Below are 15,831 nucleotides of genomic sequence, written 5' to 3' on the forward strand. Positions count from 1 at the left end.
TACAGATTACTAGTAAACTGGGTAAGGATTACTTTTGCGGTTCAGTACTGGGCTGAAAGGTACAGTACTGGCTTCTCTCCTGATTACAGGTGAGTACTTCGGAATTCGGCTGATTGTGTATGAATATTTTCAGTTTACAAAACTCCACACTTTGAAAATTTTCGAGTCAAAATTGGTCAATGTTATCCAATGGCAGGTAAGTGAGTTACCGGTTTCCAGGTGAGTACTTGGCTGTTGGAGTAATGGTTCTGGGCATAGACTCAGGGGTCCCCCAAGGTCAGGTAGGTACAGTTGGTTCAGCCCCAGCAGCACAGGGCCGGCAGGGTGCAGAGGTAGTTAGGCCCGATGATATCCAATGAGGGAAAGGGGGCCTTCAATTGGTGGCTTCTGACTCGCAGGCCACACGACTGTGGGAGCAGGGCTCCTGGTCACTTGCTCAGGGCAAGGGGGGAAGTAGGATAAGCTTAGGTGGCACAGCCAACGGCACTCGGGCGGCTGGGTGCAGGGTGCTTTTGAGCCGTCGGGCGCTCAGTGTTATCCAATGGGAAAGGTCAAAAAGGAACAAAAGCTGCAGGCTCGGGGACGGAGACTCTCCAGGGGCGACCAGCACTTCGAGAGGTAAGTTGGGATCTTGGATCCCAGGTAGGTACCCCAAAGGGAGGCACAGGGGGCTGTAGGGGGCCGGGTGCAGGGTTGTCTTTGGGTGTCGGAAAAGCTTACCCTCGGCTGGTCGCGGTTGGGGTGGCCCCTGGTTCTAAGTCTGCAGGCGTTGGCTGGTTCATCAAGGAGGGTCTTTGGGCACTGGACTTCAGGTCCCAGTCGCCGGGGGGACGTCCTCGTGGTTTTGGTTCGGTTGGGCCTGGCCCGGGCTCGGTGGGTGCAGAGTGGGCTGGGCTGGAGCTTCCTGGTTGGTACCCGGGGGGTTGTTGCAGCAGAGCCTCTGCTGATGGGAGTCCCAGTCTTCAAGAGGGTCATGGCAGGCAGGTCCTCCGGGTGTCCCAAGGTTGCTGTCCGCAGGAGTCGCCGGGATTAAGCAGGAGCAGGTTCCAGGATCGATAGGCCGGTAAGGCTGGGGCCAAGTCAGTTGTTGTCGTCCTGTTGGTAGCAGCTGCATGGCGGGTCTTCTTCTTCTTGATCTTGTTTCTTCTTTTCGTATCGGGATCTGAGGAAGGAATTTTCAGGGAGCCCCTAAAAACTTAATTAAGGGGCGTTACAGGTAGGGCAAGGACTGGGACCAATGGATTCCTGTCCTGGGGTGAGTATACCCCCTAGTCTGCTCCTCTCCTGTGGGAGGGGGGCAGGAGCCTAGCTGGGATTGGGCAGGGCTCCCCATCTACAAGATGGCGGGAGCCCGGGGTCGTGCTTCACCTAGTCTCCCCACCTATGGGGTGGGCACAGGCTGGCACACCCCCCTTCCTGACATAGTTTTTCCCGCAAGTCTTCCCGCCAGAGTGGGGGTCAGAACTGGTGGGGGCCGGTTGCTGGGTACAGCAAATGGTCTGGAGAAGCTCACAGAGGCGGAATGCATTTGAAGCTTCCGCCTGCCCATCCTGGGGGAGGAGACCTAGCACCTCGCCCAGACGTGCATTGTTGCAGGCCCAGGAGAGCGGGGGGGCTCTCCACCCAGGGGTCCAGCAACATGTCTGCTGTGTGGAAACCTCTGCAGCCACTCAGCCCAGACGTGGATTGGAGGTTAGGGTTTCACAGGGCATCTCTAAGATGCCCTCTGGTGCATTTCACATTAAATCCCACACTGGCATCAGTGCAGGTTTAATGTGCCGAGAAGTTTGGTACCAAACTTGTCAGCCTTCAGTGTAGCCATTATGGTGCTGGGGATTTCGTAATGGCAACCTCCCAGCACCATATACTCTTAATGGCATCACTGCGCTTACAGTGCCCAGGAATGGCCCTGGCTACTTTAGGGGCACAGAGCTCATGCCCCTGTGCCCACACCTCTGGCATTGGGCACCCAGCATGGATTTATCTTAAACCGAGACACAACGGATCATGTGAAGAGGATCATCTCACTTTTGGACTGGGCGCAGGCTACGAGACCCCCGGTTGCGGTGGCCCTGTTGGATGCTGAAAAAGCATTCGACAGGGTATCTTGGGGTTTTTTGTGGTCTGTGCTGATTTGGAAGGGATTTCCCAGAGATTACATCCAAGCAATACAGCATTATATAGTTGTCTGAAGGCTGTAATCTGAATAACAGGTGTAGTTTCTGGTAATTTTGCAATAACAAGGGGGACAATGCAGGGTTGCCCTTGTTCCCCCTTGTTATTTGTGCTGTATATTGAACCCTATCTCAATAGATTGGAAAAAGAGGTTGGAATTGTACCGATTAGGATACACCAGACTGAATTTAAAGTGTTTGCGTATGCAGACGATATTGCCATTACTACCTCAGATATCAAACGAGCTCTATCTAAAATAATTGAACTGGCCCAGGAGTTTGGGGGGCACTCTGGATATAATATATAAATTGAACGTCTCAAAAAAACAGCTGATTCATTCGGAAGAGGGTCGTCCAAATGATCTTGTCTATGTTTCAGATACCCTTTATCTTGGCATTACAATATTTGCTAAAATAGATGATATAGTATGTCTTAATATAGAGCCTGTATTAAATTCTGCTAGTAGAATTCTGGAGAGGTTAAATAATCTACATTTGTCATTATATGGCCGCACTAATATACTAAAAATGTTAATCTTCCCGAAATGTTTGTATTTGTTTCGTACAATACCCCTGTTATTTTCATCTATCTTCTTTTGTAAGATAGAAAGAATGTCCTCCAGGTTTCTCTGGGGCTACCATAGATCTGGTGTACTCTTCCAAGATTGAAGGGCGGCTGGGGGATTACCAACTTTCAGTTGTATTACTGGGCTATCCTATTGAGACATATGGGCTTCTTAATTTTTCAAGATGTTAGATTGGGAGAGCCGGTCAGTCCTTCAATTTATGAAATGTTATTAGGGAAGGATGCTAGGCAATGCCTAGTAAGAATAATTGAGCCCAGCTACTATAAAAAAAAACTAAATTTAATATCGATTACTGCCTTTCAAATATGGACGCAAATAAAAAAAAGATTTTGTCTCTGCTCTGATTTAAATTATTATTTGCCTTTATTGAATAGTCTTATTTTACCTGAGATTTTTTGGATCAAGTGATGACAAGATGGCATTCTGCCGGAATTCGTTTGCTAGGAGAGCTCTATCAGGGAGATTAGCTTGCTTCTTTTTCTTTTTTACAACATAATATAATCTTTTGAGAGCAAATTTTTTTAAATATCTTCAAATACGAAGCTTCTTGGAATCTAAGGAGTTGCTAGATCATTCTCTGATGAATAAAATTGATATATTGGAAGTTAGCAGAAAGGAAAAGAAAATCGGCTCAGTGTATCAGACGTTGATAAATAGATTTGTAGATGATTTATGCTTGTTTGAAAACAAATGGCAAAGGAAACTGGAAATAGAAAATATAGATGTCTAGAGCAATCAAGGTGTCAATCAAAATGTATTTAACGGCTCACTAAAAAGTCAACATTTTATGTCTATTTTTGATTTATATTACTCCCCAGCTAAACTGGCAAAATGGAAATCTAGAAATGGTGATAGTTGTAACCGAAGTGGTCATTGCGCTACTGACTCTATTCACATGTTTTTTACTTGCCCTAAACTATCTCAATTTATTACAGCTGTTCAATTTTTTCTAAATAAGTCTGGGGATATATGTACGAATGTCTGCAGATTTGGTTATTTTTGGTCTTCAGACAAATCAAATTAGAAGGAGGTCAGCAGCAGAGGAAAGATTCTTATTCATTTGTATGTCAGTATATCGATCTTGTATTCCTTTTCGATGGCTAGATCCTGATCCACCAGTTTTTAATCACTGGCAACTTAAATTACTATCTATATATCAATTGGAAATTGTGGTCTATAAATTGAAGGGGATAAAAAGGAAAATATTTGGTCAAAATGTTTGGGCTCCTATCTGTAAATGGATTTGATTTCTCATTGTTCATTATTGATTGACTATTTATATGAGCTCTCTATGCTGGCTGTTCTTTTTGTTTAATGATTGCTCAACTGGACCCCTTCTTAAAGGAGATTTATTTTGTTCTTCTTGCTCTTTTTTTATATATAACTGTTTGCTGATATAAAATTAATAAAAAATATTTGTATTAAAAATAAGGAATGGCCCTGGGTACTGTAGGGGCACAGGCTCAGGCACCTGTGCCCACACCTCTGGTATAGGGCACCCAGCTAGAGGGGTGACTGAAGTATGCCAGGGCAGTGGGTTCTGTGGGCATGGCACACAGTGATGTGTGCCATGTCGACTCTTGATTTAGTTCTGTACCTAGGCACTCAGCCTGCAAAGGCAATGTGTGGTTGCCTGGGTACAGGGCCTCTGAGGGTGGCACAATACGTGCTGCAGCCCTTAGGGGTCTTCTCTGGTCACCATGTCCTGGGTACCAAGGGTACCATTTACTAGGGGCTGACAGGGGGCTAGAGATGCCATTGGGTTTCTAGTTTCGGCACTGTTTTAGGGAAGGAACACAGGCCCTGGGTACCTGGTTGGCAGGAACCCAGGGCACACTCAGTCAAAGCACATCAGCAGTTCAGAAAAAAGTGGGGGCATACCAAGGCAAGAAAGATGGCACTTTCTCACACCCGTACATATAAGAACTATATTCCCTTGAGGGATTATTCTTTGTGCCCCCTTCCAAATTACCTGGTCTATTTATATACATCTCCCCACTGATTATCGAAAGGGGAGGAGGAGTGACTGTGCAGCCTCTCAAAACAGTACTGTATGTAACATACATGCACTGCCCCTGTCAGAAACGTGCTTTAAAGGCAAGCAACTGTAACCAATTTTGCTTACTTCCAAGTTTGTTTTGAGCAAGGCCGAATGGCCTTACAAAACTAATCACTTTCTGGTCAACAGAATGTAAGATTTTTGTTACTTTAGTTAGCACAACTAATGCAAGCCTGCTCCTAAAATAATATGGCAATTGACACACCCTGTGTTAATTAGCATCACCTCTCATAAAATAGATTTTCTGGACCCTAAGCATTATACATATATTCTCCAAAGAATAAGTGCTTCCCATGTTTAGCACATAGACCTTACCTCTCTTTTAATGTTTTCGTACATGTGCACTTTGATGGTACTTGTTTACTGGATAAAGTTAATTACTACTACTACTACTAAACCTTATTTGTATGCAGCGTACAAGTATTATCATGAAAGGTCTGCTATATACTTTAGATTTGCTTTCTAACCGAAACCTTTTCACTTTCTTCAGTAGAGGCAGCTAGTACTAGGCTGTCTTTGTTTTATTGTCAGTGTGTTGTTTTTGGGTGAGATTGGTGTCCAGGGCGGATACTAGTGACTTTGAATGTTGTGAGAGTAGGGGGTTGAAGCTATCCAGATTCATCATTGAGTGGGGTTTGAATTATTCCTTGCTTTTTGTTCTTTCGCAGATAAAAGTAATTGAGTCTTGGTGGGGTTGAGCTGCAGGTACTTGCAAGACATCCAGGTCTGGCTGAAGTGTAGACAGTGTAGACAGTATTTGAGTCATTGGATCTCTGGAGCAAAGCAGACTTTCTTGTGGAGTAGTGAACCTTTGGCTTATTGGTGAATTGTCATATAGATAGCAGTGAGTAGAGCCCTGGTGGGCTCCATGTAGAGGTTGATTATGATGGTGGACAGTGAAGAACCCTGGAGGACTCTGCAAGTAATAGGGATCTCAGGGACCGAGAAGTGCCCACTTGAATGAACTGGTGTCGATTGGCATTTTTTTTAATTGCTCTTTGCGTCTTTTAAGGCTTCTCAGTCACTTTTTATAGTTTAGATTCTCCGTTGAAAAGGGCAGGAGGGAAACATTAAAGGAACTATAATATAGATAAATAGCTACATTTTACTGAAAAGAATAGGACATGTAAAGTAGCATTTTCTGGACCATCTATATCACCTGCATGTTTTAGGCAGATTGTATTAAAATTGTGCTAAGAAATAACCCATCCAATTTTTGCCACTAATTTCCATCATCTAGCTTTGGCCAGGTAGCCTGCAACCCTCCATGGGAGGGAGGTGGGTGTAGCGAGCAAGGATCAAGCCTAATTGAGAAACACTCACACAAGGTACTGGAATACAGTGCTGTTTAAACTTTCAGAGCCTCTGTCTTTTTATGCAATGTGTTGTATCTTTTACTTGAATTTTCCTAGCCTCTCTGAGAAGTATAAACTGGAACAGTGACCTGAAATATAGATATAACACAATGACAGTGGATATGGTACTGACATTGACACCAAAAGTATAGTGGTTTTCTTCTCATGATCACTGTCCTGTTACAAACCCTTATGACACTCAAGTCAAATTTTTGTTCCCTTCATATTATTGAAAGTTACTGCAGCAACGTAAGACTGCTTGCAGGAAATTGGTACTTTTTTTAATATTACAATGGTTCCCTTCTGCGTGGTTACACACAGTCCCATAGTACTTAAATAATTAGTGACTGAAGATCAATCTCTTAAAACTTTGTAGCTTCAAACTCTAGTGCTCCCTCCGCCCTATTTTCAGTATTTAATTCCTCATAATATTGTGGCTTCTGTCCAGTTGTGCTTAGCTCATCATTGACAAGGTTCATAACATTGTGCTTTTTATACATTACATCACTTCCACACTTATAAAGCCTAACCCATCTTCTTACAGCCAAACAGATCCCTCATGTCATTGTTTGTGGAATGAAGCTAAAATTGCAGATGGCACTCCAACTATGTCTGCTTTTTGACATACTCTGGAAACTTATTACCAACACTAGTTGAGTCTGTATTTTTAGCAGTTTTTAAAACCGAAAAAGTGACTAAACTATGAAATCATGTTTAGCTATTGAAATTATGTTGGGAATGTTAAAACCTAAGTTTATGACTTTTTAAATATTTAAACAGGAATTTATTTGACAAATATTTTAAAAACGGAAGAAGGCAATCCAGATTTCCTAAAGCGTCATGGTAAAGAACTTGTTAATTTCAGTAAAAGAAGGAAAGTGGCAGAAATAACCGGTGAGATTCAGCAGTACCAGAACCAACCTTACTGCTTACGGGTTGAACCAGAAATCCGGGTGAGTACACAGTACATGTAATGACCAGTCAACAAGATAGCCAACTTTAATTTGTACAATTTAGACATTTCAAGCATGATTTTGTGTATTTTGAAAGTAAATGTTAGATATTGTTTAACAACAGTTTAATATTTATTGAGAACAAATTGAATATATTTCATGTAGGTTGCTTAATGTGCATCTTTTTCTGTTATGGCTTTAATTACTATACCTTTCAGCTGGTGTTTCTTAATCTTTTTTGGGTTGTAGCTGTCCACATAGTGAATGCTATTGGTGCCCTGTATATTCTATCAAATAAAGTATTTATTAAGATATTCAAAATATTACAAATACACTTACCTGGCAAGGTAATAGGAAAGATGTTTTTTTTTATTTATCTGCCCCAGGCCATAAGCTTGATCTGCCAAATATTGTGTGGCTGTTTGTTATTGTTATATGCTGCTGATTAATGTTTTAATCCTTAAGAAACTAACCTGTAGAGGGAAGGCATTCAGTCTGCTTGAATAGCTCTAAAAAATTGAAATTCGCCAGTATTCTAAGCTTGTCTCACTCTCATCTGTGGCAGCATCTTTCTTTTCATGATGAGGGTCTCACTGTGTGCCCTCAGGGGGAAACTCTATGGGTCACAGGACAAATCCTGGACCCTGGTCGGGATAAGCTCCTCTTTTTCTATCACTACGTCCTGCTAGCATCTGACCGTCCAATCTTCTAGTCTGTATGCAAGCTCCCATTTAGTTTCCCATGCACTCCTCAACAAGCATGCCTCCTTGTCCTTGCCTTCTTAACTTCACTCATTCCCCGTCAACAATTATCCCATACTACACAATCAAACAACACTAAGGGTAACTTCTTGTCTTGCATCCTGACTTACCCATGATCGAACTCCATGGCCCCTATGGTTTTTTCCCCCTTCCTTCATTCCTCTATTCATTCCTTCCATCACTACGCCCCCACAGTCCTCTATTTATAGTTAAAGCCTCTCACATTGGTAGTTTCCTTCACCCCACCCATTGATCCTTTCTCATGTTTTTGTCTCCTTACACCATGTCTCTGGTTCCATTGTTGTCTTGCATTGCTCAGAGGACACCTGCACATAAGCCTTAGCTTCCTCTCCTCGCCCCACCAGGTCTAATGGCCCGTCATTCACAAAGCCTTTTCCACAATAAACCACCTAAACAAACACTTTGTGACCACCCATGCCTTTTTTGCGGAGATAGGCCACTTAAGAATATCAAAGAACAGGTTTTTGTTTTCAGCCTTTCCTGTTGACCAAGACACTAGGAGCTTGGGGGATGATGTGCCATTCTGGTTATACCATTCTGTGTTTGAGGAAATGTGTTGTGGCATAAGCACCTTAGTTTGAATCAGAAAATTGGTCTTTCAAGGCTCTTTGACTCTGTGGGGTACAGTGGATAGCAGCCAAGGAGTGACTCGGAGGAGATGGGGTGGTGGTTGGGACTATACAACACAACAGATCACAGTTGAAATAAGGACATAATGTCTGATGGATCAACGTAAATTAGAAAATACCAAGAGTAGGCTAAACCTGTTAAAACTCAGGCAAAGTGGCAAAGGTGTTAGCAGTCGAACACCTCATTTTCTATTTTTTACTGGACCCCCACCTTGGTTAATCTGCACATACATGAAAAAGCCAAATGTGTAACCAGCAAACTGTTGCCAAATGTTATGCCACTAAGGGGCGTGGAATTCTATATCTACTTGTGATAAGTACAGTAGGTTTCAGAAATATGCTTGTTCTGTAAAAAAACGTTTTTAAAAATTCTTATATCTATTTTCGTGGCATTCAATAAGATGTGAAGTTAAGGCAACATTCTCAATATATCAGAGCATAGAGAGCAGCTTCTGTGCTTTTGTTATATCAAGGTTTGGATTCAAGTGAGACTCTGACGCAAATTTACACAGGGGCTGAAAGTAGACGGTAAGCAGAAGTTCCAGTTCTGAAATTCACTATGAGTCTGTGCATACCCAAAAATTCACATGTTTAGTGTTATTTACTCTTCTGTTTCCAATCTCTTCCTTGGCAAAGACTGGGCTTTTGAAAACGGAGATGTATGGAAAGTGAAGTTGCTATTCCTGAGCAGACTTTTGCATGCCCATATTTGCGCCTGTATATGTGCACATTCAACAATGAAATGCACGAAAAGTTGCTATGAGTATGGTTCGCAGTGGTACATCTGTAAACTCTTTTGAATTCCTGAAAGTTGTAAACCTGCCCAAATGCAATCGTATACCTGCAGTTGCACTATTATGATTTTCTTTAACTCAGACATTTATTTCCATGTTGCTCCTCCTCTTTTTACCTTCATCCTCCATTATTGGTCTATATATATATATATATATATATATATATATATATATATATATATATATATATATATATATATATATATATATATATATATATATATATATATATATATATAATATATATAACATGCTTTCCTGACAGATAACTCAAGTTGTATTTGTTACGCAGTAGTTTAGCAAAACCTTTTTATGCCATTTTTGTTTGAACATTTTATTTTGAAAGCAAATAGTCACCAATATTGCATTCATGCCTATGCAGGTATTTGTAGAAATTCAGGGAGCATTATGGTAACATAGCTTCAAATTGTTACTTTTTGCAGATATTAGTATATATTTTTACACTGGAACCACAGTCCATAATATTTTTGATTTCAATCAGTTTTATAAAACTTTTAACAAGGGTAAGTAGTTGACATGTCAGGACAAGCTACATTGCCATACATTAACAATTCCAGCATGTAAAATGTTGCCCAGCTATAATATGCTACAAAGTACGTAATATATGGTTTTGCACCATGTAATAAATAAACAGGCACTTAGTAATGTGAGAATAACAGATAGTATCTGCTCCTCAGTGCAATGGAGTCTCGGTCAAATATTCATGATGGGCCAACTGTAGGATCCATGGCATACAGCGCTGGCAGAGGTACAAATGATTTGCATAATCAACAAAAAAGAGGGAAGACAGCAGACTAAATAAACTTGCCCACACTAAATCCCCCAGCCCCCCCTCCGCCTCACCTTATCACCTGTAATCGTCAACAATACACATACATCCACTTACCAACCCAGCGAGTCTTAAATGTTGGTGTGGTATGAGCATGGAAGTACAAATCATCACTCCGTGTGTCTGTTGCAAAATTATATGTCAGGTCTCCATGCCCACATCGCCCTTTTCGCAGTTGTGCCCGGGAATCTGGATCAGTATGCATCTGGTTTTGAAAGTCATGCAGTATGGTGTCCCAATTGGCTGCTATGGGTCATTTACGCAGCCCTAACTTATCCTCTCTGTGCAATGCTCAGTGCCTGGGCCCACACAAAGAGCAACTGCCTCCAGGCCTCAAGGGGTGGGGGCTCAGATGACTTCCACCACCTTGTGATTAGGTATATTGCTGTCAACATGCCCAAATGAAGGAAGCAGGAGCTGACCTTCAGCCTCTCTTCCTACGAAAGAGACCCAAGATGCATACTCCCCACATTTTCTGCACTGGGCACCCTGAGCAGGCGGATATCGGAGTCTTGACGCATTGCCAGTAAATAGTGAAGAGTGGGCAAGCCCACAACATATGAAGGAGGTCGGCATCGGGCATGCAACATCTTTGACTATCTGAGTGGGTGCAGTGAAAGAATCAGTTTATTTTTGCCAGGAGTTAGATAAGCCTTTTGGACAGTGTAATATTGGATAAGGCAAAATTGAGCATTGCGTGGGACTCGGACCGGAATTACTAATATGGTTGCTCACTCCTTGTCCGTGAAGGGACAGGCAAGATTTGCCTCCCAGTGGTGCATCAGAAGCAGGACCTGTGTTGCCATGTTGCAACGCAGCGAGTCCACAACCCAGTGTGTAAGATGTTTACCTGTCCCCATGACATGTAAGTATTGTATAGTAAGATTTATCGAATGTTCCCGCATCATGTCCCCCCAACGCCACAAGTAATGAGTTGTGTAGAAGAAATTGGCCAGGGGATAGACCCTCCTTCTCCACCAATGAGTCATATTGTACAAGGGCACCATCCCTGGATAGGACCCCCAGGGTGTGCAAGCCAGCCTCCAACCATGCATAGAGTTCTGCATATTTAGTGATGGTACCACTCCTAGGTGGGCCGATCTGTGGTAAAGCTGGTGCGTGGGGGATTGTGATTCACGTGAGATACAGATATTAACGGTAAACAACAATACGCGAGTCCTAGAAGCAGTGACTCCGCCGTTTCCTGCACGGGTGAACAAGTTGAAGAATCACTGGAAAAGTCAGGCTGGCAACAGCGTGGCAGTGTCGGACAGGATTAAACCTGCCAACCACCTGACCACCCATTGGAGTTGGGAGGCAGGGTAATGCTGTTCCAGCTTCAGCACTGCGAGCCGACCCTGGTCTGAGTAAATAAATTAAGTTTAAACACTGCCATCCTACAGCACAAGTTACTCCAGATGAACTCTCTCATGGTTCCCTCAGATGAGCGAAAGAATGGACGTGCGATGTAGAAAGACAAATTGGTTAAAAAAAATGGAGCAGATTAGGTAGGACAACCATTTTAAGAAGGGCTATGCGACCAGTCATAGACAGTGAGATTGTACGCCAGATGGGCATCTGGGACCTAATGGCTGTTGTAGCCCTCACAAGGTTACCATCGAACAAGGCAGATGGCAAATGATACACCCCGACTCCCGAATATCGGAATGTCAGGCTGCCAGAGTATGGGAACTCCATTAAGGACAAAGGTCGGGTCAGGCTATGGAGGGGTAAATGTGAGGGGCAAGATTTTTGCCTTATTAACCTTCAAACCAAAAAGAGCAGCAAACTTGATAAGCTTATGGGCTGTGGCATCCGGAATCGAGCGCACAGGTACAGGAATGTACAGGAAGAGGCCGGCAGCATAGAGAGAAATTGTGTGAATAACTTCTCCCAATGGAATGCCGCAGTCCTCCCCTTGAGTCCAGATAGCCACAGCAGTGGTTCTTTGGTTAAGGATATAAGTAACTGGGAGAGTGGACAACTTTGACGGGTGCCCATATGTATTTCAATTGGGTGCAATATATAGGAACCTGTTCTGACTCTATAGAGCGGTTGGGTGTAGAGCAGCCGAATCAAGTGGAGAACGCGACTCCCAATACTGTATCGTTGCAGGGAGGCAAATAAAAATTTCTATTCCGGGGAATCAAACGCATTTTCAAGATCCAATACCAGACTTCCGAACTTAGGTCATCGATACAGGGAATATTTAAAGACACGAAAGAAGTTCTGTAAATTTAAGGAGGTATTATTAGGCGGGAGAAACCCTTTCTGGTCGGGATGGACCAACGATGGAACAAAGGGTGCTAGGCAGTCTACAAAGACCTTGGCAATTATCTTGTAGTTTTTGTTGAGTAAAGCCAAGTGTTGGTAGGAGCTCAGAGCGGTGGGATACCGGTATGGTTGGGGAAAGTAATGAGCAGGGTCTTGCGCAGGGATGCAGTAAGCTGATAGGGCTTCTCCATTCAGGGTGTGTGCTCAGGGGCTAGTAAAAGAGCATAAGCTTTATTGTACTCAGCCAGTAAGCCGTCCAGCCACTGGGACTTGCCCATCACTAGGGCCTTGAGGTCTGCCCGCTGCTCAGGTGTGATGCTGGGCAGGTGTAGTGTGGAGAAGAATACCCAATGTCACCCTGGCCAGCTTCTGTTACCAATGTCTAAAGCGAGGTGTAGTGGCATACCAATTCTGTATGTAAGTCGTGTTGGGTGTGGAGGAGGCAACCCGTAGAGAAGTGTAGTGAAAGGATAGGGTGTTTTGGTTGATATTGACATATCAGACATGCCTGTAACTGGCCCGCTCAATCCGGCGATGCATAGGTGCAAAAGAAATGCCGATGCTAGGCTGTCTACAGAACAACTGTCAAAGCCTACCACCGGTATATCCTCCAGGAAAAAAAAGGCTATTTCGCCAGGAGAAATGAGGCAGCAGCCAACTCTTGTAAGGAGATCTTCTCGATCGTCAGATAATTTACGACTCCTCGGTCTAATTCGACTCAGATTGGCCCCTCTAAGTCATGGGTGTCTGCCCTTGCCAATTTCTTCACTAACAAGATAAAGCTGATTCAGGATTCTTTCCCCCTGAGGCAGATTGATGCTCCTCTTAGCCCCGTGGATGGGCCAGTTCCACCGATCCCCGCACGTCCAGTCCTGACGGTGTTTCTGCCATTTCTGATATCCGCGTCTTTGGCATTCATGGCTAATCTTAAATCTGGTTCACCTCTGGATCCTTGCCCTGCCAAATTCCTGGCGAAAATGGCGGTTATTGTAAATCCTTTGGCAAACCCGCTCTTGAATCTTTCTTTGAGTCGAGGGGTGGTCCCGCAGGCGTGGAAGCAGGCAATGGTCATTCCCCTCCTTAAGAAGCCCGGCCTTGCCCAGGGGATCTCGCCAATTATAGGCCTATCTCGCTCCTTCCCGCACTGGCTAAGATCTTGGAGAAACATGTACATATCGTGCTCTCCAACTATTTGGAGTCCCATGATCTACTACATTCCTCTCAATCTGTTTTCCGCCCCAATTTAAGCACCGAGACTGCGCTGCAGGAGGTGTCTGAGGCCATTAAAGAGTCACTGGATTCGGGAGGCAAAGTCATGCTTGTCATGCTTGATCTGTCGGCGGCTTTCGACACCGTCCTCCACGAGGGTCTCCTCGCCAGACTTAATGAGATTGGTCTGAGGGGGACGGTGCTCAGCTGGTTTAGATCTTTCCTAGCTGACCGACGACAAACGGTCTGGGCCTCTCCGATCTCCGCCCAGATGCCGCCACTGGGAGTCGGATTCCCTCAGGGCTCCGTGCTGAGCCCGACTCTCTTTAACATCTTTATGACCCCTCTGGCGACATTGGTGGAGTCTTTCGGTGCCCAGATCGTATCTTACGCCGACGATACCCAGCTCCTCTTTTCATGTCAGAAAGGAGAAGATTTCGACGGAGAGAGTATCCGTGAGTGCCTTGGGGCTGTTTTTAAATGGTTCCAGCTAAACAGCCTCAAGTGCAACTCAGATAAATCTGAGATATTCTTCTTCGGCTGCTTATCTGACCCAGATTGGCATGAATGGTGGCCTGCTGACATGTTCCCTCCAGCACACTCGTCCCAGATAGCTAAGAATCTGGGAATTAAGATCGACAACGGGCTGACATTAAAATCCCAGGTTCTGGCTCTCTCGGGAACCTGCTTTGGCCTCCTCAAGATGCTCCGGAAGTTCTTCCCCCTGCTCTCGGAAGAGCACAGGAGGACTACGGTTCAGTCATTAATCGGCTCAATATTGGATTATTCCAACATCCTATATCTTGGCCTACCGGAGTATCTCCTGCAACGCTTGCAGGTGGTGCAGAACGCGGCCGCGCGGGCTATCTTTGGCATTCACAGACGTGCCAGAGTATCCAGCCTATTGCAGTCGCTCCATTGGCTGCCCATCCGGAAGCGGATAGAGTTTAAGGCCTTGACACTGGCCCATAAGGCCATGCATGCCACGGGAGCTCAGTATCTCCAAAGGAGACTTGCCTTTTACCACCCGGCTCGCTCTCTGAGATCTGAGTGTCTGTCCTTAGCTGTGGTTCCCCGAGTAAAAAAAGCTCGCATTGGAGGCCGCTCTTTCAGGTTGCGAGCACCGCAGCTTTGGAACTCTCTTCCACTGTCACTGCGCAGTACATCCAATCTACTGGCCTTCAGGAAGGGCCTTAAAACATGGCTCTTTGCCCGATAGTGTCCTTTTTTTTTTTCCAGTGCTGGATCTCTCTACTCTCTGCAGTAGTTCTGTTTTATGTTGTAGATGTCTCTCTTTTTCGGTCACTAATTAAAGCGCCGGGACACTCCTTTGGAGTAGCCGTGCGCTATAGAAGACCAATCTAACATCTAACAAATGTGCAGTATCTTGAAGACAGCGCAACCATTCCAGTAGTGAGGTATGTTAGCATGAGCCGGGTCATGCACCGACCGGATTTCATATCATTTAAGCGTGCACCCAATGCGGGAGATGTCTCCATCAAACTCTTTGAGAATATTCAATTTTAACCCTAAACAATGCCCTCTGATGGTCACATGGGGATGGCAGGAATTCCCTCCTCCTATGCAAGCTGTAGAAATTGGAGATTGTGGTCCGAATACCTATGACCAAGTAATCCGTTTGCAGGATAGTAGGGAACAGGCTTGTCGACTCAACAACTCAGTCTATTCTAACATGTAGATTGTACTGTGAGGAGTAAATGGAGTACACACGTGCATTAGTATTATGGGTGCGCCATATATCCATGAGTTGCTAGTGTTTGTGCCAATCACATAGCTCTTGGGCATTAGATGTGGCCAGTGTGCAAGGTAGGGGATGGAATAAGTGGTCAAGAGCTGTACTAAGAAAAGAGTTAAAGTCCCCCTGTGAGCCACGGGATCCCACTCCCAACAGGACAGTCTGTTAGACAGGGCATGTAGGAACAAGGTCTGATCTATGTTAAAGGCAATTGCACCCAGCAGGAGCGGCCCTGTATAACCATACCGACCTTAAGCATTCACAACAACCTCATCTGCTATGAATAGGGTCTCCGGCTCCACCCAAATCAGCACTCCCCAGGTGTATGAGGAATCAGTGGCGAATACTTGGCCTCCCCACCGCCTCTGGGGTCTGCAGACCTCAGGTACCATCAAGTGTCTCTCCTTCA

At 44.4% G+C, this 15,831-nt stretch overlaps 1 protein-coding gene across 1 annotated transcript in view; it reads left to right on the forward strand.

Moving 5' to 3' along the window:
- The window catches only part of SOS1 (SOS Ras/Rac guanine nucleotide exchange factor 1), an 897,181-nt gene that overhangs the window by 715,788 nt on the left and 165,562 nt on the right, over positions 1 to 15,831 (forward strand). Inside the window, exon 18 of the mRNA XM_086927418.1 lies at positions 6,956 to 7,128. Within this exon, the coding sequence (XP_086783544.1) occupies positions 6,956 to 7,128 (173 nt within the window). The remainder of the gene's footprint in view (positions 1 to 6,955; positions 7,129 to 15,831) is intronic.

The sequence above is a fragment of the Lissotriton vulgaris genome, chromosome 6 (assembly GCF_964263255.1).
Source record: "Lissotriton vulgaris chromosome 6, aLisVul1.2, whole genome shotgun sequence".
NCBI classification, from domain to species: Eukaryota; Metazoa; Chordata; class Amphibia; order Caudata; family Salamandridae; genus Lissotriton; species Lissotriton vulgaris.